General features: G+C 46.1%; 1 protein-coding gene across 1 annotated transcript in view; it reads left to right on the top strand.

Annotated features, from left to right (window-relative positions):
- Positions 1-27,197, top strand: part of LOC102166266 (uncharacterized) — a 565,109-nt gene that overhangs the window by 498,847 nt on the left and 39,065 nt on the right. Inside the window, 1 exon segment of the mRNA NM_001315811.1 lies at positions 21,949-21,954. Coding sequence (NP_001302740.1) covers positions 21,949-21,954 — 6 coding nt within the window.

Below are 27,197 nucleotides of genomic sequence, written 5' to 3'. Positions count from 1 at the left end.
GGAACCATGAGGTTGCAGGTTCTTTCCCTGGCCTGGCTCAGTAGGTTAAGGATCCGGTGTTGCCGTGAGCTGTGGTGTAGGTCACAGACACGGCTCAGATCCTGTGTTGCTGTGGCTGTGGTGTAGGCCGGCAGCTGTAACTCTAATTAGACCCCTAGCCTGGGAACACACATATGCTGCAGGTGTAGCCCTAAAAAGACAAAAGACAAAAATAATAATAATAATTAAAAAAGAAGAAGAAAGAAAAGTTAAAATTCTATGAAGTAAAAAAATAAAAACATTAAACATCTGACTGACAAATAAAGTAAAAATCTGGTACATATCTGCAACTGCTGAAGGGTACTTGACCAAGGAGGAAGAAAGCAGCCCCAAAAGAGACAATGTCCTAACCTCTCTGAATTGAGATTCGAGCCACTGTCTGAATGGGCCTGACCCCAGCAGTCTTGGGTGCTGAGAGCAGGTGAGACTCCTCCTCAAGGGGGAGAAAGTGGCCTGCCGTTTGTGTAAAGCTCTTTGTCAAGGTGCAACTCTGGGGAGTGCTGGCCAGAAGCTGGTATTCGGGCAAGGAACCAGGCTGACCATCAACCCTAGTGAGTAAGAACGGGTGAAGCCACATGGGGCTCCCAACAGCCTTTTCCCTTCTAGACCGCATCCTGCAGGCTCTCTTGGATGGGCATAAACTTGTTCTGTCTGGTCCATCACAGGGAAGCAGACCCAGAAAGACCAGAAGGCCCTCAAAATCCTACCTTTGAAAAATCCCTGTACAACCCCCTCACTCTCCTCTCTGTCTATAGTCAGTTTCCAGTAAACCAGAATCTAGTGAGTTGATGTCAGCCCTAGAGTCCAATAAAATAGAAACCGTGACCGCCAACCAGAGGTAGACAACGAGGGAAGGAGAAAAAGAGATGGTTTACACAAACTAAGGTGGCAGCTTAGACAGAAAAACAATCTTAAAAATTTTAACAAATAGTGTATATATTTATCAGGGCTCCAGTGCCCCCCAGAAGCCCAGCTCCCGCCCACAGCAGCTGCCATCTGAGCCTGTTGCCCAATGACCCATAGTTTAGTACAAAGGTTGTGGGATCCAGACCATATGGACCCCCAGGGCCCTTCTGCAAAGAGCAGCTCCTGTTCATGTTTTTGTAAAGCCTCCCCTGACTGTGAGAATAGTGGAGGTAGCAACTATAAGCTGACATTTGGAAAAGGAACTCTCTTAATTGTGAATCCAAGTAAGTTTGAAGGGACTGGTGGGGAATGGGAGGGATTCAAAACACTACTTTCTCCTGATTTAAATGACTTGTCTTCCCCCACCCCCACCCCCCCAATACACCTCAGGTTAGTTTCTAAATCTAACGCTTGCATTGGGAAGATACGGTCCCCATCAGAGAGATTAGAACTCCGTTGTTCAAAGACTAAATTACCTTCAGCCAAAAACATTCCTATCATCCATCTTGAACGAGATTATTGGTACAGGGAGAAAAATTGAATACAGGATCCTGAGGGATTCAGCTAAAGCCAGGAAATGTTTGCCAAAAAGATAGAGAGGAAATTGGCATATTGTGACTATGCAAATTCAGCAGACCAAATATAAATCTTCCTGATGTAGATACTAAAACTCCCCTAAATTTATCTCCTGAAATAATGGGACCCTGAGATTTCATTAACAAATGCTGGAAATTCTACAGACAGATTTTTTTTTCTTCTGTTACCTTTCCTTTATCTCTCTTAAAGGAACTATTCTCCATCTCTAGTCCAGTACCTGAGGTCTCTGTGGGTGGAACTGTCTGGTTAAGTCAGAACATTTAACCCCACTTTTCCCTCCATTACCAAACTTACTGCTTAAGCCACCATTTCACTCGAGTTTAACCAAGGAGAGTGGGGAAAAAAGCCTTTGTCCCCTGAGTCATGAAAATAGAGCAGTACATTCTCTCCTTCACAGATACACCTACACTTTTGTAATGGTAATAACATGCGTGAGTACTTGGGAAAGTTTTTAATGCCATATATAATAGTAAGGAACTGTGGTTGCTGTTGGCGTTTCTTGAGAACCTGTGTTTCTGGTGGGCTTCTGAGAGTGATGCCTGTAAACTAATGCTGGGAAGCCTGACTTGGTATAAAATTTGGGTAAAGGGGAAATGGGGGGAAAAAACCTGCTGAAGGTCCCACCATCTCCTTTTGATATAAGTGCCCTGGCTGCTGAGTTTCATTTATTCAAATCTGCTTTCTGTGATTAGGAAAAGAGGCAGCCCTGGGAGAGGCATGTTGCAAAACACAGCCCAGTTCAAGCTCTTGAAAGACTGGCTCAGGGGGTGTAAATGACTAAGTGATGCAGTGCATGCAGCAGTTGAAGGAGTTATTGCAGCCCTGGTAGCAGCCAGCTTGGAATGTTCTGGGCTAGGTCCTGCCTAAAGAGCATGCAGCGTGGTTAGCCATGAAGTTGTCACATGCAGGAATGCCTTGCTCAGCTGGGGCAAAACCAGCATGTGTCTGCAACAACAGCAACAGTGAAGAAAATGTGATATTGTGGAATCCCAGGCATTCAGTAGTCTCCGAGGTCCTAGCTAATTAAAGCTCCAAGGGGATTCATGTGAACCTCTTGGGAGACTCAAGAACATCACTTTTCAGAGGTGGGCAGCCAAGACTGGGGACCAGACAAGAGATTTTATCTTTGGTGTCTTGCTAGAAGCATACTAGGGAGAGCTCTGTGGTGGGTTTTCCAGAATGCTAGAGAAGCCAGGAGCTGCTCTCAGGACTGGATGAGCCTCTTAGGAGACTGAGAGCTGTAACCCCTAGACAGTAAAATGTAGAAGAGGCCAGTCTGACCATGCAAAAAAAAATTATCTGTGCAGGGTGAGCACCCTTCCAGAGCTCTAGACAGTAATTGGAGCCCAGATTTTCCATACAATGGACTTTTCTTCTGCAAGGGCTACAAGGCAAGGCTGGAGTCCAAGTGGTCTATGATTAAATCCTGTTTTCCTTCAATCAGAAGAACACAGAGATTATTGCCACAGCAACATTTTGGCACTGCCTGTTTGAGGGCTTCAACTAAGGGGGGGCCATCTGATTTTGCTTATGTCCTGATGTTACAGTAGGGTCGGGAGCACTCAGTAAACTGTGATGCTAAGGAATAGGAAGAAGTGGAAAGTGTCATTTGAATTCCTGACTGCTGTCCTTAAAGCAGACGGTCATGTCTTCTTTGCTAAATAATAGCCTTTTTTCCCTCATCCTTTTTGTGTTTCATATTGATGCTTTGTTAATAAGTGGTTGCTTGAAGAGATGACTAGAGAGAGTAGCACCAATTCAGTCAAAACTGTTGAAGAGTTTAAAAACTGAATGCAATTAAATATTTGTTTTTCCTCTTCTTTGGGGATAGAGTTTGATCACAACTGTGCCAAATGATGAGACTGAATTTGGCTCCTCACACCATCTGTGGTATACACCAGACACAGCAAAGGAGACCCCTGGGTTTCCTATGGTTGTGACTGTCTGCAGTGGAAGCTGTGTTTGGTCAAAGGGTGGAATTTATAGCAACTCCAAGTAAACATGCAAGATCCTTCCTCTAACAGGATGTTCCTCTAACAGAGGCCTCAGTTAACTCTACCAGTATAGCCATTGGGCTGCTTTGTGAGGTCCGGACACCTCAGCTAGGGGAGACTAGAGATTGACCAGTTGTCCTCTTTTGCCTGCACTCAAAGGACTTCCCAACACTAAAGTCTTTCTTTGCTAAACCCCAAACAGCCCCCATAAAAAGGCTTGGATATACACTTTCTGTGAGATACTACTCATAGTGGTCAGTAATTCGATTCAAGACTGACAGAAAAGCCATGCGTGTAAAGAAAGTCTTAGTCAAATGTGCCCATCACTTTCATTCCTTATGCAGGGACAGTAAGGGAAGCTGGGGAGATAGTGTTCCCTGGGGCTGGAGGCTGAACCTCATCGAATTCTAGTCAGCCTCCAGAAAGCTGAACACTCTCCTCCTGTCTCCTTGTAATCAATTCATTGTCATCAGAAACGTGTGACACCTCGAAGGGAGGGGAGAAACGTCTTGAAAACTGATCAGAGAAATTGTCCTGAAAATGATGCTGTAAAATGGAAATGAGACCTTTAGAAAGAGAAGTGCTGAACATGAGAAATCAGTAAGCCCCAGGATGGAAATCAGAGGAAGCAGAGAGACACAGGAAACAGGCCCTTGGGGGATGCAGGAGGCCAGCGTCCCAGAAACAGACATGGGAATGGTTCTCTGACCTTCGGTGGGAAGAAACTCAGTCTCACAGATTCAGACCCCTCTGAGTAAGTTTCTTCTCCCCAGAATCAAAGAGGAAGTTTTCTGTGAGCCCGAGGGGTGCCCCCGGGGTTCTTGTAAAGGCCTCCACTGCAGTGCTAATACCAGTGGTGCTGGCTATGGAAAGCTCACATTTGGACAAGGCACCATCTTGACTATCCATCCAAGTAAGTATAACAGGACATGGCAGCATATGGAAACTCTGAAATGTCACCCCTGGTGTTAGTTTTAAGAGAAGTGTGTGTCACCTAGGAACCAGGTCTTGCTGGAAGTTAATCAGTGACCTGCTGGGTCCTTTCTCTTCTTTAATCTCAATAATCATAGATTCATTTTTGGATCTTGAACCACTGGGTCTATTCCTCTGCTATTGAGTCAAACCAACCTTGACCCTGGAAAGACAGAAAAGAACCTTTGCTGCTCTCAGAGGCTTCTCTGATGATGCCCAACTTTGGTGGGGAGGTTGTCGCCCCTTCCAACTGACTCCCCTGAGTAACCCATTCTAACCGTTAGCACCTTTCCCCATCAGAAAATTCTTCCTTACATCAATCTTAAATTCTTCTTGGTGCAGCTGAGGCTATTTCCACTGGTATCATCCACAGCAGAGAGGGATAATTGAGAGCAGATTTTGAATAAGTATGTGGCATTCAGTTTAGAATAGGTTTCAAATGAAAGCAGAGAGGGGGGAAAATGAAAACTGAATGGGAATCTGAGGTCTTATTTCAAATCACTCTATGTTTCCTGCATGTCTCCTATGGCTTCTCTAGATGCAAAACTACAAAAAGAGAGCAAAGAAAAAAAAAGGGGATAGGAAAAAATACAGATCTGCTGTGTCCATCCCTATCGCTGAAACCACCAGGCAAGAGATTACAATTAATTCCAAAGAGTTTCAGATACAAGGCTTAATACCTTTCTCCTCATAGTAGTGACTTGTGTCCTTGCTGATAATTAGAGCAGATAGAAAGATTTGGCTTTGGTGTGTTTGCTGCTGCGCCCCACCGGGAAGAGAGAGAAACTCTGTTTTTTATTTTTTTAAGATTCATAAAGTTCCTTCTGTCAGTTGCTGTAAAACTCCCTGCTGCAGGGGGAAGCGTGGCAGCTCTGAGAAACTAAGAGTTAGAAAAGGGACTCGGCTAATGTGAAGCCGGGAAGCTGGAAAGACCCAGCTTCACAATGTCCCCCAGGTATTTTTGTATTTTAGGCCTTTTGGCCCCTTCTTGCAAGGATGGCTTATGGAGTCGAATGGAAATGGATCAAGGAGGCTTGAGCCCCATGGTGCTCAGAAACATAAATGAAAGGAATGAGAGACAGGAAGGGGAAACTGTTGAAATACTGAAATGTAGGAATATGTCTTTCTCGGCAGTGAGATAAGACTGAGAGGGGGAGGAGGGTGTCAAAGAGAAAGGTGGCAAGACTCTGATTGTATGGCAGGCACTCTGTTTTCCTAGGCTCTCCATCAAGGGTGGAGTCCTCCCACGCCAAAGGGATGCGAGGCCAGTCCTGCATCTTTGCACAGGCGCAGTTCATCAGGCAGAGAGCACAGTTCCTACCCCAGGGGGGTGGGGGGGGTCTTCTGATATTGCTCTCTCCATCTCCTCCATGAGGGGCAACATCAATTCACCCCAGGTGGGTGTGGAGCTAGAAGGTGCTGCTGAGAGGTTGAATGCTGGCTTGTTATGATTGTCTTGAATGTGCAAGATGCCTCCAAGAAGAGCCTGGGTCTACTGAGCAGGGAGCAGGTTGGACTAATATTGCATCGCTTTTGTTGAGTTTCTCCAAGCCGGTATTGTGGGAGCCAAAGCCGAGAGGTTGACATTTGAGCCTGAAAACCCTTTGACCAAAATACACCAAAGGGATCTGAAAGGCCAACACCACCTTCAGAGCTCTGCCTCCGTTGTTAGCTCTTTGGCAGTTGTGATTTCAGGAAAAAAAAAAAGCATCCACTTAGAAAGGTCAGCTCTTCATTAGCCAGACAAATGAGGACAACATATTCGCCAGTGATAAGAGGTATTAAAGAGTGAGGAGCCCAGATCTCAGCCTCTGAGAGGCTGGCATTTCCAGCCCTTTAGTGACAGAAGCCAGCAAACATATGCTGTCCCAGAGAAGGAGGATCAAACTGGTGTCACCAAACTGGGACTTGGAGCTGGAAATGAGATGCAGATGGGGAAGTTATGTGGATGAGGGGGTAACAGAGAAGGGAGAAGGAGACAAGGGAACTCACTGATGCTTTTAAAACCCTCAGCGTGTGAGTAGCTGCAATAACACCAAAGTGGAGAAGCCTGCCTACCAAGTTTCCTACCATCCCCTACAGAATCTGACCTAACTGTGGTTCCTCACTCTCAGATTCCACCCTATGGGGACCTGAGATGCCTTTTGAAGTGGCATCAGGAAAGACTGGGGTCTAAGGTGACTCAGTCACCTGTTAGTTATTGCAAAGGGCTGGGTGGCTGTGTGACAGCTACAACAAGCTGATGTTTGGGCAGGGGACAAGTTTAACAGTCGTTCCAAGTAAGTCTGCCCATGGAGGGTGGTGGGGCTAATTGTCACAGCATGGGGCTCAAATGGCAGTACAGGTGGCGTGGTGGTTGCAGATACAAAGCTGAGGGGATCAAGATACTGTGATCAGAAAGGAAGGTCAAAGGATGGCAAATGTAGGGTTAGCTCTTACAAAATCAAATTACCAACCTGTGTCCTCCCTACCACATCCTTACTGCTCACAGAGGACCAGATGGGGCAAGGGGGATGGACAAGAGACACTGTATAACAGGGTGTTAGGGAAATGAGACAGGTTGGAAAGGAGCAGAGGGATCAGAGCCTTGGACAGGGTTAATCCCCCAAAAAGGAATTGTTTCTGAAATTTCACAAAGAAAGAAAATCCTTCCCAGAGTTAAAAGATGTAATAAAGAGACCTCATGAAAATGCACGTCAGAATCATGTGATCGTCAGAAGGGAAATTAAATCCTAAAAGGAAAAGAATGTTTTTCATCCCCCAGCATAAAACAAATGGGCTCACACCTTTAATTAGAGAGCGAGTGTGCACATTAGCCTTACCCAAAACCCCCTCTCAGCAGGACTCTGTCTCTCCAGCCACTCGTAATCACAACTGCTCTGAGCCCTGAAGCTCCATTCCACTCATGCCCCTGCTCCTGCGCCTGCTCAGGGAGAAAGATAGTCTGCCTGCCTGTCTGTCTGTCCTTCAGGTGGGACCCCAGGTGGAAGCACCAGCTCTGTCTTCTGGCTGGTTTTTGTTGAGCTTCCTATCACAGTGTAGCAACGAGAACTTCTATTTTGGGAGAGGGACACATTTGACAGTCATTCCAAGTAAGTCAAAGAAAATTTTCCATCACTGGGGTGTTGAGCAAAGCCTTTAAATTCCAGGAGGAAATCTTCAAATGTCTGCTACTCTATTTCTCTGCTTCTAGGTATAATTTTATCTGAAACAAGCAGAGAGCCGCTCTCCTCCACCCCAAAAATGATTTATGCCCTGACAGGTCTCGACTTCCCTGCCTGAAAACCCCTGGGAGGAGGAGACAAACCGTGTTCTCTGCAGCCATGCCCCCCCACCCCCAGGCTTGCCTCCCATGCCTGCCCTGACCAGGGAAGCTTGGCCCCTTGTGGCACAGGCCCCAGGAGCAGAGAATGAGGGACAAGTCTCAACTGAGAAAATGGACCAGAAGGCTAGAGAAGGGACAAGAGGTGGCTTCAGGGAAAACTGAAACCTGGGCATGGTACCAAAGGATGAGAAAGAGGGCAGGGTGGTCCAGACCCATTCTGCATTTAGACCCAAGGGATTCCCTGAGAGCACCTGGAGAAATAGGCTTTCGAGTCCTCGATCTGAAGAAACATTTAGCAGAAAAATCAAAACAGATCTCACATGTCAAGTCTATCCTACTTTATAGCCTTTTTTCTCAGCTTCTCTCAGTTGGTCCAGCGGGTCACTGGCGGCTTTGATGGTGAAGCATCGGGAGGAGAGGGGTTCACAAGTAACGGGGTGTAGGGGCGAGTGCAGTAGAGTTTGGAGAACTTGGAGCAATGGTTTTTGTAAGGACTTAGAACACTGTGTGTCTAACTATGGAGGTAACATGTTAACCTTCGGGACAGGAACCAGACTCACCGTCACACCCAGTAAGTACTCCACCTTTGATCTGGAAATGGCTCATTCTTTCACTTCCAGGTCACCTGTGTAAGATTCTGGAGGTCATACTCCATCCTGCAGGCTTAGGAGAATCTCCATCTGTCCTGTTTCGTAACTGGTAGAGATGGGTGTCTGCCAAATATCTGAATTTTCTGGGGGAACTCCAGTCTTGAATATTTAATTCAAAACTGGAAAATATGATTCACAATTCTGTTTTCACTGCTGCCATCATGTGCTAATGTGCCATGTGAAGAGAATTCAGACAGACTAACTGCATCTTCCCTTTTATCTTGTATGATAATTTGAACTTTGAGTGCTGCAAGTGTTCGGAAGAAATGGTTGAAATGTAGGCTATCAAAAAGACAAGCAAACCACAAGACCCAGAGGGGGCAGGCAGGCAGAATGCCAGGGAGAAAAATTTTACAAAATTAGTCCAGTGTGTGTCTCTCTTTGCAGATGGCAAAGGTATTTGGGAAGGTGCTAAGAGCTGATGCTCTGGGTGGCCTGAGCAATGGGACGCTTAGCACGGATGCCAAGGGCAAAGTTCAAACTTGGGGGTTCTTTTCTTCTCCTCCAGTGGGAGTTTTACCAGTGTAGCAGCACTTCTGCATTTAGTGAATGTTTGGACAGGGCACAGAATTAACTGTCAAAAACAACTATGTCTGAGATGATAGAAATATAGAGAATACATAGTTGATAGATATAGATGATAGATAGATAGATAGATAGATAGATAGATAGATAGATAGATAGATAGATAGATTAGATAGGGAGAAAGGGTAAAAGAGAGATACTGAATATATATACCCAGAGAAGAGTAATGCTAAAAGCATGAGCCAAATAAATTTCTGGCATCTAAAATTAAAAGCTGTGAAAAATCTGAACATGTTCACTTTGTAACAAAAGATAACCTCACAAATGCTGGAGGAGCAAGAACTGGATAGATGGAAACTTTCCAAGTCTGGATTTCCCAACTGTCTTAACCACTCAGTTACCGAAAGGAATATTTTTTTTTCCTGCATTAAAAATTAAAGGCATGAATATTGAGGACTTGGATGGCTCAGACTCTTATAGTGAAAATTATATTATAAAGCACCTCCCAGCACCTTTAGGCATCAAAGCCTTTTTCTCCTCTCTCTGGAGAAGGTAGGACAGTGCACTCTCCCCACTCTGTATCCAGGGACAGGAAACTCCAAGAGTGCCGCAGAATTACAAAGCAAGACAGTGACAGAGCTGAGCTGTGGGGACCTGGTGATGGTCAGCCTGCTCCCTGCCACAGATGCTACAGTAGCCAGAAGTGTTCAGGGACTGTCCCCAGGCGAAAACATAACACACCCTGTGAAAATGCCACTCTCTTCTCTGCCACCAAGAGCAACTCAATAAAAGAATGCTTTACTTAGCAGAGGACAGGCAGAGTCGCTCCAAACCACTTCAGAGCCCCAAATACTTGGAAAGTATACATGGAAGCCAGCTGTAAAGAGTTCATCTCCAAGCTGTGCTTCCAGAAAACTTTACTGGTTGGTGGTTGCTATGGGTTTTGAAGTTGGAAGACATCACAGCAGAGTAGAAATGTTTGCAACAAGGGAGTCTGATTAGGATTAATGAGATAAAAGAAAATTCTGGCTAGAGGGCTAGGAAAGTCCTGAAAGCAAAGATACACTGAACCTTGGGAGAGTTCCTTTTAGAGAAGAGTTGTAGCATTTATCCTAGTCCAAGAAGCAAAGTGCAAACACAAGCCAAGCTCCATACCCACTCAAACTTTTCACATTGAGAAGCTTCTGCTGTAATTCCAAGGTCTGTGTTTTCTTGGCCAAACACCCACAGGTCTTACATGCAAAGAGGAATAGTCCTCTGTTCCAGGACCAAGACACTCAAACCCAACAGCGCCCCCCACCACACACACATGCACAAGCAGTTTTTGTAGAGGAGTTTGATGCTGTGTGAATTATGGAAACAAGGTGATCTTTGGCCCAGGAACCACTTTAACAGTCAAGCCTTGTGAGTATAAAACACACTCTGGCCCATTCTAATCCCAAACTGCTGCATTACAAATTGAACAGACACAGTTTATCTTGGGTGTTTTTTTTTTTTTTTTTTTTTTTTCTTTTTGGTCATGTCTATGGCATGTGGAATTTCCTGGGCCAGGGACCAAACCCGAGCTGCTGCAGTGACAATGCTGGACCTTTAACATTGCACCACACAAGAGCACTCCTGAATAGACTCTAGTTTAGAAGTACTTGATTCTAAAGAAAGAAAAAATGAAATGTCAGGTGCAACACAAGCACTTATTCATGTGATTCGCTTAAGAATTTCCATGCATTGCTTTTGAGATAGTTAAATACACCAATTAACTGGTGACCCACAGCTTTAAAATAGAACTTGGGAATTCTCTTGTGGTGAGGCAGGTTAAAGATCCAGTGTTGCTGCTGCAGCAGCTTAGGCTGCAGCAGTTGTGGCACAAGTTCAATCCCTGGCCTAGGAATTTCCACATGCCTTGGGTGTGGCCAAAAATAAAATTTTTTAAATAGAACATATATATATATATATAATGTCAGCATCTCTGAGGACCACAGTGCTTGCTGTTTGGGTGGCTAGCCTTGCAAAAGGGAAAACTTAGCCCATAGTTTTGAGCTGAGAGATGTATCCTGAGCCTGTGACTTGGGGCGGGGTGAGGGAAGATGCATGCTGCCTGGCTTGTAGGGCATTTGGGGATCAGTGTCAGGAGAAAGCCAAGCAGACAGGTGGGGAGGTGACACTTGTGACAGATGTCTGCCCTGTTTCTGTAAAGCTGCTGACAACAGTGAGAAGAGTGGCAGCGGAGACAAGTTGACTTTTGGGAGCGGGACGCGTTTAGCAGTGAGGCCCCGTAAGTCTGAGAGGAGAGTGAAACATTTATGTCTCTCCCTCTTATTTGTTCCAGTCTAATGTTTGCCTGGTCCTGTTTTAGATGCCAACTATACAAGCCGTAGCCCCTTTAAACCGTTGTGACTAAGAGCCTCTGTCCTCCTCATCTTCTTCTACGTGGCAGGGGAGGTTTTTGTGACTTTGTCTGCTCTCGTGAAGAAGTGGACAGAGACGCAGTTGGTAGCCACGTGCTGGCATTCCCAGCCCTCATCTCCAGGCCCCTTGCCTCTCTTATGTGTGTTTTGAGCTTTTACAACAGCAACAAGGGAGGGAATGAAATGACCAGCAGCTCTAGCCAAGGGCTATAACCTGTCCCAGGTATTTGTGAGCTTCCAAGTAGCTGTGGATAAAGGTTCAAGGCCTGGGTCTCTGGCAGAGAGATTTATGTAAAGGGTTGCCTAGGGGTGTGAGTATAGATGTTAAACTCACCTTAGGAAAAGGGACCCAGCTCATCATCCAGCCCTGTAAGTGCTTCTGTATTTTTGTTTGTCTGTTTGCTTGCTTGTTTTGTTTGTTTGTTTAAGGGCCACACCTGTGGCATATGGAGGTTCCCAAGCTAGGGGTCAAATCAGAGCTGTAGCTGCCGGCCTATACCATAGCCACAGCAACTAGGGATCTGAGCTGCATCTGCTCACAGCAACACTGGGTCCTTAACCCACTGAGTGAAGCCAGGGCTCGAAGCCATATCCTCATGGATCCTAGTTGGGTCTGTTACCTCTGAGCCACAATGGGAACTCCCAAGGGTTCTGCATGGGAGATGGGGGTCTAAATGCAGTCCCCATGGGGACATTTCCAGACCCTGCTGAGGAGCCTCTGGTGCCACTGCCATATCAGCACTGTCCTAAGTACATAGGAGGTTCTGAGCCATGTAGATGTGGGAGGGGGTAGTCAGTGCTTTGGAGGGCTCCTGCGTGTTTTGTGCATGTATTTGACTACAAGGCCATTATTGGGGATTCTGAGCTCCAGCTGATAAAGGATACCACTTAGGGCTGAGGCATGGACATAGAGGGACCATTTTGTTAGCAACACCTTTGCAGTGAAAATGACTGTCATGGGTGCAGTGGAAATGGCTATGTGGCTAGAGGTTTAACTGCTTCCCCTTTTCTGTCTTCATGCCCTCGGTCTCTGCCTGTCTTTGGGACCTTGAGTTAGACATTTATTAATCATCTGATTTCTGAGTCCCATCACTCATCATGTCTGACAAGAGAGATCCATTAACATTAACACCCAGAAAGGGGAAAGGACAAAGAGCTCCATTCCCAGTGTCTGGGGAGTTGAACTTGAGGAGTCCTCAGCCCTCCTCAGCTAGCCAGCACCCCGCGATCGGCTGAGGTCAGAGAGGGCCTCAGGCAGGGAGTATATGGACAGAACCCTGCTGCCCTCATTGGGCTTAACGCTGCAGAGTTGGGGAGATGGGAAAGGATCCCTGAGGGCTCGCCCAGGCTGCCCATCCATCGGAAGAGCTCTGAGGAAGGAGGGGAGGGCGAAGACCAGATGGAAACAGCAGTAGCAGGTTTCTGTAAAGAAACAGCTCACAGTGTAGCCACGGGCAGTGGTAGGAAACCTGTCTTTGGGACTGGAACGAGACTTCGGGTCGCCTTTGGTAGGTAATAGGAACCATGAGGTAATAGCTGTGTTGTTCCCTTGGAATAGGGGTGCTCCTGAGGGGACACCCTAGCTGGATGTGGTCCTGCCTTCCTTCCAAGGAGAGGTGATCTCACGGAGGGCACCTGCCTTGAATCCGCATGTGTGTTATTTTTCATTTCTATCCCTGAAGCTTTCCTTTCCATGCGTGAAAACAAACTTCCCCTACTTCAAGTGTCTTCCGTCTTCCTTACTCTGTGTGTTTCCTCTGGAGCAGCAGGTTTGGGAATTAATTTATCCTCAGGATTTTGTCACTCTGGGCAACAGAACTAAAAGGATTCTCAAATGGAGAGTGGAGAGAGCTCTGCTTCTCCTGATAACTTTTCAGGGGTGGTGTGCTTGATGATGGGAGGAGGTAAGCTAGAGTGACCTTCTAATGACTGTTTGCAAGTGACTCGCAGGAAACTTGCTCAATGTCCTACACACTCAACTCAGAGTGTTGTCCTCAACACTCTGAGAGGAATCATTGGGTTAGACCCTTGGTGGAGTAAAACAAACACTCAGTCTTCTGGAAACATAATCAGATGTCAACCCTCTCCCCCAATGTACTGCCATGTTTCATTATTTCCCGATTATAAAATAACTACATGATAATTAACATGAAATTATATAGATGAGTAATTTGAGGACTTTGAACCCCTAATGAAGATGCAAATTATCAACGTTCTGGAACATGTCACCAGGCAGTACCTTGTATTCAGGTGGTCCCCAAAGACAAACAGTGTGTTGGGGCATGATTTGTTTGTGGCATGAGTTTATACACAGTTTGGGAACCTGTGCTCGGTGAGCTGAGAAGCATCCACTTTTGCAGGCTAGAAGCTTGACAAAGTGGCCCCATTTCTGTAGGAAAGGAGGATGGGACTGTTGTGTGGTGGTCTTAGGTGGTGCCTCCCCCCCTTCTGCCTGCCACACAGGGAGCCTGCCTGCAAGCTTTCCCCAGGAGGTTTTTGTTAGAGGGTGTATGGCTGTGGCAATAACAACGACCTACGCTTTGGAGCAGGGACCAGACTGACAGTGAAAGCAAGTAAGTGAGGGGAGCGGGTCAATCTGAAAGGCTGGCCTGAGCAGCACTGCTGTTCCATGCAGTTCTGAGGGCTTAAGACACTGCCTCTCCCAAGAGGGTGGATCCACCTAGTTTCTTTGTACCCGAGCTGGTTGGAAGTCTGTTTGTTGGTGAATTCTGGCAATCCTAGGAATTAAGTCATGAAAAAGTAGAGAGTTCACCAGTTTCTTCATTGGCTCTGGGTATATAGAAAAGCTAACAATAATGTGCAAGGCCATATTCTGTAAGAAGACCAAGGAAAAATATCTAACAGCTCAAAGATCAGGTTTTCCTTGTTAAGACCCTCTCCTTCCCAAGAGTACTGTCAGCTCTTTGGTTGGGGCTTTTTATTGGGTTTTGTTGTTGTTATTATTTGTAGGAACTATGAAAGTGGCATGGTCCCTAGTCCCCAGAATAGCTCCTCTCTGACCCCCTCTGCTAGATGGCATGTCTCTGCCTAACCTTGCAGTGGTCCCAGGTGTCTCAGGCATGAGTCAGCCATTGGAACCCAGTGTTCTGGAAGCAAAACTAGTGGTTTTAGATCAAGCTCCGATCTGTCTGCACAGCCGACTGTTATTTTTAGAGGAATGTCTTATCCCTGCCAAGGAGCTGGGAGCTGAGGCTGCAGAGTGCTGAGACTTCCACTAGAGGGGAAAGCGGTCTCACTTGTTTGGGGTCCCCCTCCATCCTTCCCACCCACTGATTATTGTAAGGCCCTGTATGACTGTGTGAATTTTGGAGGCAGCCAAGGAAAGCTGACCTTTGGAAAAGGCACTATGGTCTCCGTTAAACCAAGTAAGTGTTGGGGGTCTCAGAGACGAATCAGTGAGTGCAGCTAAAGCACAACCCAGAGTGAAGGAGCAGAAATTCACCAACCCCTTTCTCTGTGGTGTCCACCCACCCTTCACCCATGAGCCCATAGAGCTGCTCCTGGACCAGGCCCCTGGCTGTCCTCAATTGCCTCTGCTGGAGGTAGGAAGCCACTGGGCTTCATAGGGTGTCACAGGGCTCCCTTCCCAGGATGGCACTTCTCAGGAGTGCTCACCCATCTCGCTGTGGTGAATGGGTGACCTTCTCAGCAACATTCTCATGGAAGACAGCCGTGGATGACCCACCCTCTGTGTGACAGTTGTGTGATGGGTGTTTAGACATTAGATTGAATGGGGGATCACGTGAGGAACAGAGGCAGAGTGGCTACTGAGGGGGGTTTTGGTTTAGGAAAAATGCACTGTGGTACTCAGACACCGGCTATGCACTCAGCTTTGGCAAAGGCACCACACTGCTGGTCACACCCGGTGAGTTCTTGCGGGTAACTCATTATCCTTTCTGGAAAGAAATCCAAAGGGACCTGTTGAAACACAACTGAATTTAATTGCTTCGTTTAGTGTGCAGTTGTTAACTATGTCGGATGTGTGAGCAAGATAAGAAGACGCGTTTCCCTGGGGGCTGGATCTGGTTATCAGTTCTGTGGGCAGTTTGATAGATTGTATTAATACTGTAGTCAGTGTTTCTTGAAGGTCCACAAAGCACGTGGAAGCTTTGGGAAAGAGGCAGAGATAAGAGGCAGAAAAGCTTTGCGACAGAGAAACAAACTAGTGGAAAGGGAGGCTACCAAAGCAGCTGCGTGTTGCCGCGGAAGCGTGTCCCTAACAGATTAAGTGCTGTAGACCCAGTTGGGTTTGGGCCGTGTCCCCTGGTAGAACTGGAAAATCTGGCACATGGACCGAGGGCTTGGGTGAGGGGTGGGCAGCAGGAGCTACAAGAGAGAAAAGTGGAACAATACAAATTTCTCTGGAGAGAGGACCATGGCAGTGGAAGCCCCCTCTTCACTGCAGGGACAAAGCAGTTCCCCACAGGGACTTCTCCCCTGCACCCAGGTTGGCTGAGTCAACCCTGCAGCAGCGGCAGGGAATCCCCGTACCTTAGAGACCCCTTCCCCCCCCCCCCCGCCCCCGCCGCTGCCGCCACTGGATTATCTGTGATACAGCTGAATGTGTGAGTTGTGAAGGTGTCAGGGAGAGGGGAAGAGAGATGGATTAGAGACAGCAATATTGAGAATTTACAGGTTATCTCCACACTTGCAGAGTTCAGCGTGTGGGGGTTTGGGTTTTGGCTTGTTGTTGTTGTTGTTAGAATTGCAGAAACTGGGCTGCTTTCCACGCAGGCGCACTCTTTGCAGAAATTCACCACAGAAATCTCACTCTCAGTAGGATTTTGTCAACCATCCCCAGTGCCTGAACCAGGTGTGGCAATAAGGTAACGGGGCTGATTTGTTAACGAATGGAGTTTATACATTTAAATGTCAAACCACTCAGCCCGAAGAGGCACAGACTTCCGCCCCACCTCCCACCGCAGCCCCAGCCTCTCTACTGCCCACCTCTTCTTTTGAATCTGCCCTCCGAGGGCCTGGCACATTCTTTTCGTTAGCTTTATCTTTTGAAGGTAGATTTCATTTTTATGAATAATCCAAAGGCCCTCAGAGCCATGACTTATAAATAAAAGAGGGATTCAAACTAATTACTGGCATTGTTTTGGTTCCCCAAAATGGAGTGTGACCATAAAATAATGTCATTAGAGTGTTTGCGTGGCCCCTAACTGCTTCTCAGAGAGAGTCCTAAAAAGGAGGACTTCGAAAGATTCAGCCATCATTCAGATGTTTAAATCCTGACATGTTTGTTCAAACAGCCTCTTTACTTAATAAACACGCTTAAGATAAACATAGCATGAGATAGAGGAAGTTTTGCAAGCCCGGACCTCATCAAAGCACAGAGACTTTCAGTATGAACTGAGCTATTATCCCAAGTAAAGCCCATGTAGAAAAACACGAGGTCAAAACCTTCTGATGGCAAAAGTGCCTACAATATCCTAATTGACAGCAAAGCTACCCCGAGAAATGGTAACCCTATGGAAGTTTATGTAGAGACACATAGCACTGTGACTCAGGAAGCTTCAAATACATCTTTGGAGCAGGCACAAGGCTACAGGTTTTACCAAGTGAGTATTGCAACCAAGACAATTTTAAATGTTATTGGTGTCTGACAGGCAAGGGCAGGTAAAATAAGCGAAATACTTGCTATAAACCATGGAAGCAAAAATCACAGCTGTCTGAGGTGGCCATTCTTGGCCCCTCTGCTCTGGTCAGGAGGGGTGAAGGAGAGCTTGGAGGTTCACTGGGATCAACTTACCACCAGTTTCATAAGAATTAGACTAGTTACGAGAAAATATTTGTTAGGTAAAGAAAGACTTTGAGAGACTCCTCTGGACAGAGGAATTTTTTTAAAACTGTGCTACTCTCATTCCACATTTTTCACTCACTTTACCTATACTTCTTTGTCCAACTCAACACTTCATCTAGACATGCATGTTTTGAGAAACCATCAGGTCCACTTCTGAGCCTCTCTAGAATCTGCACCCTTTCTGTTCTCCAAATTCCCTTTCTCAAATGCTCTGTTCTGGGCAAACTGGACACCTACTTCTCCTGCCTGCTTACACATGCCCACACCTGTACCTGTGTCCATAAATCAGACACCGTGGACGAAGCACTGAAGACAGACTAGCAATACGTGAAACAAATTGTTACTCAGCCTCAAGACCCAGCACAGATGTCACCAGATTTAACTTTACAGGGAGAACTTGAGAAACTATATTCCTTTTTAAAAATTAGGGAGGCTCAGGTAAGAGATCCAGCAGGCAAATAGCAAAGTAGGAAGGAAGGAAATGCTTCCATAACAGATGTGGGAAGGAGGGGTGGGTCCATGGAAAGATATTCTCTGGTGGAGAAACAAGACCAACTAAATCCAAGTAGGAAGTTTATGGGCTGCCATATTGCCTGCATGTTCCTTGTTTTGCCTCTGCAGTGGTCCATTCCCAATTGTTGGTCATTAAGCGCCTGGCCCTCCAGCTGGCCAGAGTTGGGGAAGAGGGAGAAGACCATGCTGTATATTCGGCAGTGGTGCCCATGGTATTTCCTTCCAGACTTTCCTTCAAGCTACCTCAAAATTAAGAGATGTCCAAAAGGATCACCTAGATAGGATGGAAGAAGTTTCCTGTAACAGAATGATTTCAGGTTAGTCCTTGAGTTGTGTTATCTCCTGGGAAAGGGCCAGTGAGAATGGAAAACTCTCCACTAGGACAAAGAAAGGATGAAAATCTTTATCCTGGTGACCATCTAAGCTGGGGATGAACAGGTTTGCAGCTGGAATTGGGGTGAACTCCAGAGCTGACCTATGCCTGCAACTCTCTCTAGTTCTGCAGAATAAGAAAAGGTATTTAGATGTTCCAGAGCCTGGACCTCGGTCAGAGGTGTCTGGCTCCAGCACCCTGAAGGGTGGCCCAACATGCCAACCCCTCTTGCCAGGTGGGCAGTGGCAGCTGCCCTCAGTCTCCTCCATCGTGGTGACAGTCTTTCTGACTGCTTTGTCTTTGGTGCCATGGGCATAAACTGTTCCTACTTTTCCAAATCAAGTATGTGATCTTCAGGACCCCTGGAGCATTATTGTCTAAAACACCAGAGGATAACTAGGGTTTTGGCAGTCAGTACTCTGGGCTTGTGCAGGAAAACTCCTTCTTTAGAACATTTAGAAAGAATATCCTCCATTCATTCAATGTGGAAACAGTCCTGAAAATCCAAGCTGGTGCTAGGATTCTGTGCCAGGTTATTACTGTGCAATTACTTAATATTCTCTGTGCTCACGGTATCGCTTCTTCCAGAAGATCTTTAGGGAAAACTTAGTTGGGTTTCTAGGAGGTTTTTGCTGAGCTGAAGATCACTGTGTGAATAATAACGCAGGCAAGGCGTTTACATTTGGAGGGGGAACAAGGTTAATGGTCAAACCTGGTGAGTATCTCTGCTGAATCCATAATGAATGCTCTGATTTCTAAAGGAAGCCAGAGCACTGAGCTTCATTTGGGGGTTGTTTTCTCCACTCAGTTTTTTTTTTTAATGTTAATTCTAATCATTAATCCTAATGATTCTACGGTGTATATACGTGCCATGCGTACATGTGAAAACAGGCACATATGTAATCATCTGGCATAGGAACAGAGGAGCTGGAGAATAATAGATTCTTTGCCCTTTTTGTCTTAACCACTTGGGTCAGAAAGTCTGCATTGATCTCAGGAATGGCTGAGCACTGGAGTGGGAGAACCGTAGCTTTGTCAGGATTCTGCCACTCCTCGATGGCCTGGGGAGGGGACAGCTCCGTCTGGAGGTTGGGGGATAAGCTATTTAACCTCAGAAGAGCCTTTCTGGCCCAACCATGCTGTGCATTGACCACGATAATAAACACTCTTCCCTGATGCCTCTCTGGCCAGGGTCCCAGCCGGAGGAGCACGCTGGCTGGATTTGGGGATTGAAAGGGATTTCCTGGTACACATTGGCCTGGTCGGTTTCTGTAAAGCTTGCTATGACTGTGTAATATTGGCAACAGCCGTAAGCTGATTTGGGGATTGGGGACAAGTCTGGCAGTAAATCCAAGTGAGTACTCAAATTAACTCTCTCCCTCAAACCTGTCTATGCAGTTTGAAGTGTCTCAGGAACCGGCTTCTTTAGCCCTCATGTTTAATACGTGCAGCCATGAGCAGTGTTTTTCTCCTCTCCACCCAAGCTGAGCTCCTGCCTACCCCTCAATCAAAATACCTAGAGAGGGGGGTCCAGAAGGGCATGGTCGGAAGGCAGTTGGAATGTGAGGCAGTCTTCTTATAGAGCAAACAGGCGGCCCCTTCCGAAAAGAGCCATTCAGGTTAGACGAGGTGAAAATACGCATCACGTATCACAGCCTCCTTAGTCCATCCTGTATCAGCCTCCCCATGCGCTGTTGGAAGATCCTGCTCCCCTCCAGCCAAAGATAACCCGAGCGCTGCTGGGAAGTGCTGGGACTTAGGGCCACCCAGTGACCTCCCTAAGGAACATCTCCCCACCATTAACTCTCCAGAATGACTCACACTTACCATCTAATTTATGCCTCTCTCAGTTCTCTTTGGCTTACAGCCTTATGGTGGATTTATTAGAAGGAACAGGGAAGGAATTGGTTTCATCCTAATTCTGGCCTCTCCTGAAAAGCTCTTCTCTCCAAGACTCCTCAGGAGCATCTTAGAGACCACTCGCCCTGCTTAGAACTGTGCTTGGTACAACCAGACTGGGTCTCCTGCAGGGTTTGCTGTGGCTTTGGCAGGGGCCAGCTCCCAGGGAAGTTCTGGAGCTCCAGGCTGGAGCTGGGGGGCAAGGGGGAGAGCTGGTTAATGCAGTGGAGCCCAGGGGCTTCAGGAAAGACACCTATGATATAGGTGTGAATGAATTTCTGAATGAGCTTCTGTGGGTTAACCTGGTAAGACTCTGCAGGGAGAAGGTCAGCCTTCCCTCTGCCACTCTACATGTAAGTCATGAGTTGCAAGAAAAAATGGGAAACGTCAATTGCTGTGCCAAAATGAAGGGACTGGGTATAAATACTGAACCAGTTTTAATGTTAAATTTATGAAATGGAAAACTTTTCTAGGGAACCAGCTCAGGGAACATTTATTAGGATTGATGAGCTAACTATTTCATCAGTGCTACTGGGATGCGCACTTTAAAGGAGAACTTAGAATTGTTTCAGGCTAATGGAAGGTCTAGCCCACTATAGGTGAATGTGAAAACTGCCTGGCAAACCCTAACTCTGCTGCTTACTAGATGTGTGGCTGCAGGCAGGTTTTCTAATCTTTTTACTTCTCTTTATTCCTCATTTTTCTTGTCTGTTAAATGGGGATGATAACAGTACCTAGCTCACTGCACTGTTACTAGATTAGGAGTGAATACCTATCAAGGGCCTTGCATAGAGGCAGCAAATATTAGTTGTTGTTACTAGATCAGGTTGCTGGAGGGGAGGAAGCAAAAACAGCCATCTCCTTTTAAGTTTTTGTAAGGTGGAGTGTTACAGTGTGGCTCTAGCAACACAGGAAAACTGGTCTTTGGGCAGGGGACAGTGTTACAGGTAAAACCAGGTAGGTCTGAATGTTTTCAAGTGAGCCAAAATAACCTGCCACGTTCATTCTTTGGTTGATCTTCTCTGCCAAATTTCTAACCAAAGACTCTTACTTTTAGGTTTTATTTTTCTTTTACACTAGGAAGGAGGAGGTGTGTAAAGCCTGGCTTAAATGGTCTTTTCTAACCCATTTGGTTTCAGCTAGTGACAAAAAAGGGGGGTTGCAGAACTTGAAGTGAGTTGGGTCTGGAATTTCTTGATGAAGCCTGACAGAATGTAATTTTCTGGGAGACATAAAAACATCAAATGTGAGAGGTGCACAAAAAGTAAAGGTGATTTTACATAATAGCATGCTGCAGTGGGAACCACCCCATAGCCACTAGGATTCTCTAAGAAGCATCTTTCAAGGCGAAAATGAATAACCTAGAAATGACAAGGTTTTGTTTTTGAAAAAAGAAGAGGGGTGGAGAGACAGGAGACTGTTGGTGATTTCGATTTTTTTTGGTTAAGAAACATGGAAAACAAGATTTTCCATAGAAGGGTGTATAAAAGGCTCTCACCAAGTAGGAGTCCAAATGTGTGTGGCACACCCCTGGTGAGCTTCTCAGAGGAAGAAGAGGAGACAGTCCCAGAGTGAAGTGTTTTTGTATTGGGCAGAAACACTGTGTCAACTACTGGGGCAAACCGGCTTGTCTTTGGAACGGGAACAAGACTCACCATCATTCCCCGTAAGTCCTTTGCCACTTGAGAAAAAGCTCTTAATCTATAATGGCCAGCTCTCACCTCCCAGACACCTAATGAATTTCTAAATGAGTTCCTGTGTATTAACCTGATAAGACTCTCCAAGGAGAAGGTCACCCTTCTCTCTGCAGCTCTAAATGTAAGTCGTGTTGTAAAAAGAAAAGGAAAAAAAAAAAAAAAGATGGGAACGTCCATTGCAATGCCAGAATGAAGAGATTGGGTATAAATATTGGGTTGGTTTTAATGTTAGGTTTATAAAGCATAACCCCTTCGGGAGAACCATCTCAGGGCACAGTTATTAGTTTGTGTCTACACAGCACCATTGTCCAGTTAACTTGATTAATGTCAGGAGCTGATCCAAATATTTAGGCATTTCCTTGAGAAGCCTTTTTTGCGCTCAAAAATGGCCTGAATTGACTGTCACGTTACCTAAATAATTGCCAGATTCATTTTACTTTGTGCTGCAGAGACTCAGCCTAATAAAAACAAATGCTGTTGTGTGGGATTTTTCCCCCCCAGTCTGTCTGTTCTCCACACACAGCAAGTTTTCCTTCTCTTCAACAGCATCTCTGCACACAAAGTAAAGCTACCCAGAAAGCCATTTTGACTTATGGCTGCTGCTATTTTGCATTTATATGACTCCTTTCCTTAGAAGAGATTAAGACACTTCATACAACTTATTAGCTAAACAGATTGACAGCCTAATTAGAAAGAGAGAAACAGATTCAGAGTATCTTTTGGTGGCTGCTGTTCCTGCCGCTCCCCTGTGCATGGAACATTTGGTCAGATGCAAGGCAGAAATAAGCCAGGAAGGGGGGCCACTCCAGGGCAGTGTGGGCCTTCTCAGCTACGTGTGAGAGGTTGCTGCAGGAGGTAAAATACTACTAAATAGGTCAGGGCAACTGACAGGGCCCAGAAACATTTCTGTCCCCTGGAACTCATGTGTGTTCACAGAGCAGGACACAGCGAATTTTGACATCAGCTGTTGCTATGGGTCTAGGCTCTCACTTCTCTTGCCAGACGCTTCACTCCAGGGCTCTTCCTTCCATCACCCACTCTTCTACCTAACTTCTTTCTCTCTCCTGTGACTCCTGACCACCATGCCCACCTCAGGATCAACCCTTCCACAGCCTAAAGAGGCCACCTGCCTTATGTTCCTGAGGAGTTTCTTAGCTCCTTGTGTGATCCCTGAAAGGCTCAGGCACCTGAGGGGTTCCTCTCCAAGAGCAGGGCCCCAGCCGAGCCCCCAGAGGTGGAGGTGGCCACCAGTGGTGCCAAAAGCCTGCACCAGCGCTGGGACTGTGCCCAGGATGAGGAAGGGCCTCTGCAGGAAGGTCTGCCCACAGACTGAGGCCCACCATGGCCTTTGTGATATGTGTCTGAGCCCCCTCCTGCTTGGGAAACTGTAGCTTCCACCTTGGCTCAGGGTGTGTGGCTCTGAAGAGGTGACAGGTTTTTGTAGTGGAGTCAGCCATTGTGGACAAACTCTGGGGGTGTACTGCATTTCGGGTCCGGCACTCAAGTGACTGTTAGACCACGTAAGTGTGTCTCTTCTTGTTTCCGTGGGCTAGTCTGTTTATCCTAGAGAAGCGTTCTCCCCCAACGCCCCCATGACCCAGCTAGTCACTGATGGGATACAATTTCTGGATCTAGCCACCCTGCTGATTGGAGCATTAATTTGATTGAGTTCAGAAATCACTTTGGCTGATTTCAATAATGCTTCCAACAGCACGGGGAAATCAGCACATCGTGGGAACACTGCTGTGGGAGGACAGTCACTTCTTCTTAATCCTCGGCACTCAGACCGCAGAATTCGGCTGACCTTTTCCAGACCCATCTCTTCTGGCAGATTAAGTGGCTGTGTCCTCTAACTTTCTTGGGGAAAAAACACACAAGACAGATATATTCTCCTTCAGTTTTTCCTAAGAAAGCTTTTTGGTAGTTATTTTGACAGTACACTTAAGCTAACATATCCTGCCCTAGTCATGTTAATAATATCTTGGCTTGAACAAGCTCATTTTCCCCACATTATTCAAAATGCATCGCTGTGTTGTACCCGCTGCTCTACCAACAGCCCTTCTGTCTTCACAACATTGTCTACCTTATTAGGTAGACAGAGTCACACATCATCACACGTAATTTCACAGACAGACATGCCGAAGCACAGACAAGTTAAATAATTTGTCAGACCCCTCCGCCCCATCAGAACTGGGATTAGAGCTTGAGATTTTCTGTTTTCTCATGGTAAAGCATCTGGAGCTGTCACCTTCGTGAACTGAAAACATAATAAGCACAGGCCATAGGAATTTGCCAAGGATGAAACTTAACCAAAACAAAAACTGACTGATGAGTGAATGGATGTTTTCAATGTATCCTCAGATCTTCTTTGCTCTTGGTAGTTATTGGGGCCAAGGATGGGAAAAGCACAAAGGCAGAGTGCCCCACTGGGCTCAGGGGCTTTTTGTAGGCCTCCGTATCACTGTGTTTTCCAGTTATGACAAACTCATCTTTGGGTCTGGAACCAGATTACAAGTCTTTCCAAGTAAGTACTAGAAGCCAAGGAGTGGTTCTGCAAAGGTGTATTGAATAAATAACCAACTTACTTTGGCACATCTTCAGGGTACCTTGGGCTCTGTAGGGCCTTCCCTGCCTCTAGCTGCCCGCTCCCCAGTGCCTAAGGACACCATTTCTCGCTGAGAAAACTCTCTGTAAACCGAATTGATTTAATCTATAGGTGGATGAATACCATGGTCCTGACTAGTGTCGTAGCAGCAGTGAAAATAAGACAGTAGGGAATCAGATGCATTATGACTCCAAACAAATGATCTGTTTCTCCCTTTTGCATTTTTATTTAAAACATCAGAGAAGGTGCAGTAAGTTCAGATTCTCCAGTTTGAAAACTGTTTATGAATTATGCTTCCCCTCTACACAGAGAGACCTAGATTGACTTTGGATGTCGAGTTATTCAAGTTCATCATCTGCGCCTGGAATCTATCATGGGCAAGGGAATCAGATGTAATTAAATGAGCAAATAATCTTCAATAGTCAATATTCCTACATTGTTTTATGTGCTTGGCTCTGGGCCTTTTATCTCAGATTTATCTCTAATAGGCTTCCCAGAAGGACAGGGAAGGTTTTTGTTAAGGTTTTTGTCTCTGTGTGGATAGCAGCTATCAGTTGATCTGGGGCTCTGGAACCAAGCTAATTATAAAGCCAGGTAAGTCTCAGAGATGTGACTGTAAGGGAGAGGAGACATGGGTGGAATAATATACGAAGCATAGCGTGCAAATTATATTTTTAAGAACCACCCAGCCTGCTGGAGACAATGCACTCGACTCAAATGGGGTTTTCACTCCTAGTGAGAAGCAATGTCAGCCACCAACTCTCTTGTTTGATCTAGTTGCTTCCAGAATGAATAATGCTTAACTAGCCCTCCAAGAAAGCAGAGCTGGGTTGTTAAGGAGTATCTAATTCCCTCTGATATGGTTGGAATTCTTCCCCCAAGAATTTACCCAGCCTCATTCCATTAAAAGAGAAAACTCAGAGAAAATGGAAAGGGCTCCAGTCAAAGGCCCGGGGGTGAGGAGTTCCCATCGTGGCTCAGTGGGTTAAGAACCCAACACAGTATCCCTAAGGATGCAGGTTCAATCCCTGGCCTCACTCAGTGTGTTAAGGATCCAGCGTTGCCACAAGCTGTGGTGTTAAGTCACAGAGGTGGCTCAGATGGGGCATTGCTGTGGCTGTGGCGTAGGCCGGCAGCTGCAGCTCCAATTTGACCCCTAGCCTGGGAACCTCTATATGCCACAGGTGGGGCCCCGAAAAAAAAAAAAAAAGACCAGAGGGTGAAAAGCAGTGCTTACATCTTTCCCAACATCCTTGCCTCTGGCCGCTGTCCTGCATGGGGAGCAGATACCTGCAAAGTTTCCGGTCACTTCCTGGTGAGTCACCTCGGGTTTGGGGCCTCAGCACGAGCCCCACAAGGATATAACTTAAATGGCAGCCTCAGAGTTTGTCAGGGGAATATGGGCCTAAAGGGATACCTGGAAAGTCAGTTTTCACAGCCATGGGACTGAGATGTTCTTAGTCTGGGAAGACCAAGCCCACCTGCCCCTAACCCTGCCATGCCCCTTCCTGGGGGTTATTGTAAGCCTCTGAAGGGCTGTGTGAATTATGGGAGTACAGCAAACAAGCTCGTCTTTGGGCCTGGCACTCTGCTTTCTGTCAAGCCAAGTACGTGAGTAGTGGAATTCTGTGCCCCTGGCAAATGGGAAGTGACAGCTACTCTTTGGTGGAAAGGAGGATTAAAGTAGACTTACCACCCCCCACAACCCCGTTATCCCTTGGCTACCACAACACGGCAGCCTCTCACATCTCCCATTCTCCTGGATGGCATCCCAAGCCAGGGAAGGGGATATGGGCTAATGTTAAAATAAATCCCAGCGTGGGATGGACTGGGAGTTTGGGATTAGTAGACACAAATGACTACATTTAGAATGGATAAGCAATGAGGTCCTGCTGTATAGATCACACAAGGAACTATATCCAATCACTCGTGATAGAACATGATAGAATATAATATGAGAAAAAGAATGTACATATATATATATATATATATATGACTGGGTCACTATGCTGTACAGCAGAAATTGACAGAACATTGTAAATCAACTATAATTTTAAAATATTTAGGAGTTCCTGTTGTGGCTCAGCAGGTTACAAACCCAACTAGTATCCATGAGGATGCGGGTTCAATCCCTGGCCTCACTCAGTGGGTTAAGGATCCAGTGCTATGATGAGCTGTGGTGTAGGTGTGACTGTGGCTCTGGTGTAGGCCAGCAGCTGCAGCTCTGATTTGACCCCTAGCCTGGGAACTTCCATATGCCACAAGTGAGTCCCTAAAAAGAAAAAAAAGAAGAAGAAAAAAAAAAAAAAAAAGATAAATCCTAGGAAAGAAAACTAGTGTAGAAAAATTCTTCCCATTTAAATGCTACAGCTTTCTGCTCTGTGGCCCTGATTTCCAGGCCATTTATCAGCTCTAGTCCTAACTTTACCTCTGTAGATATAACCTCTGCTAACCAGTTTATACGCTATGTGTCGGCTGGTCCAAGCACCTTATTTTTCCCCCCAAATGAGATCTCAGAGCCATGGCTGGAGAGACTGCTGAAGGGGGCAGACCACACTGCCCCCAGGATGGGGGAGGCCAAAGGTGAGGCTTAGGGTGGGTTAACTCAGTTTTAAAACAGTGATCCCTGTAACACCCTCCCAGTATGTCCTACGTTTGTTTTCCCTTTCGTTTTCCCTAGAATACATCCTTTGGGTTTGTTCTGGTCACCCACCTGCTTCCCGGCTAAGAGAAGAGAAAATCAGCATTGAACTTGCTCTTCAAATCTGAGCAATAAGTCACAGTTATGTTGGGGATGAGGTCAAGTTTCCTTCAAGTTTAAAATGTTGTTGCTTATGCTCTATTTTTTTAAATTTTTTTATTAGAGTATA

This window comes from Sus scrofa, chromosome 7 (assembly GCF_054392235.1).
Source record: "Sus scrofa isolate SSC_HxYL_T2T_F1_AM1 chromosome 7, Sscrofa_HxYL_maternal_Yorkshire_Landrace_v2.0, whole genome shotgun sequence".
NCBI classification, from domain to species: Eukaryota; Metazoa; Chordata; class Mammalia; order Artiodactyla; family Suidae; genus Sus; species Sus scrofa.
The sequence above is the reverse complement of the archived record's forward strand: the minus strand, read 5'-3'. Positions and strand labels throughout refer to the sequence as shown.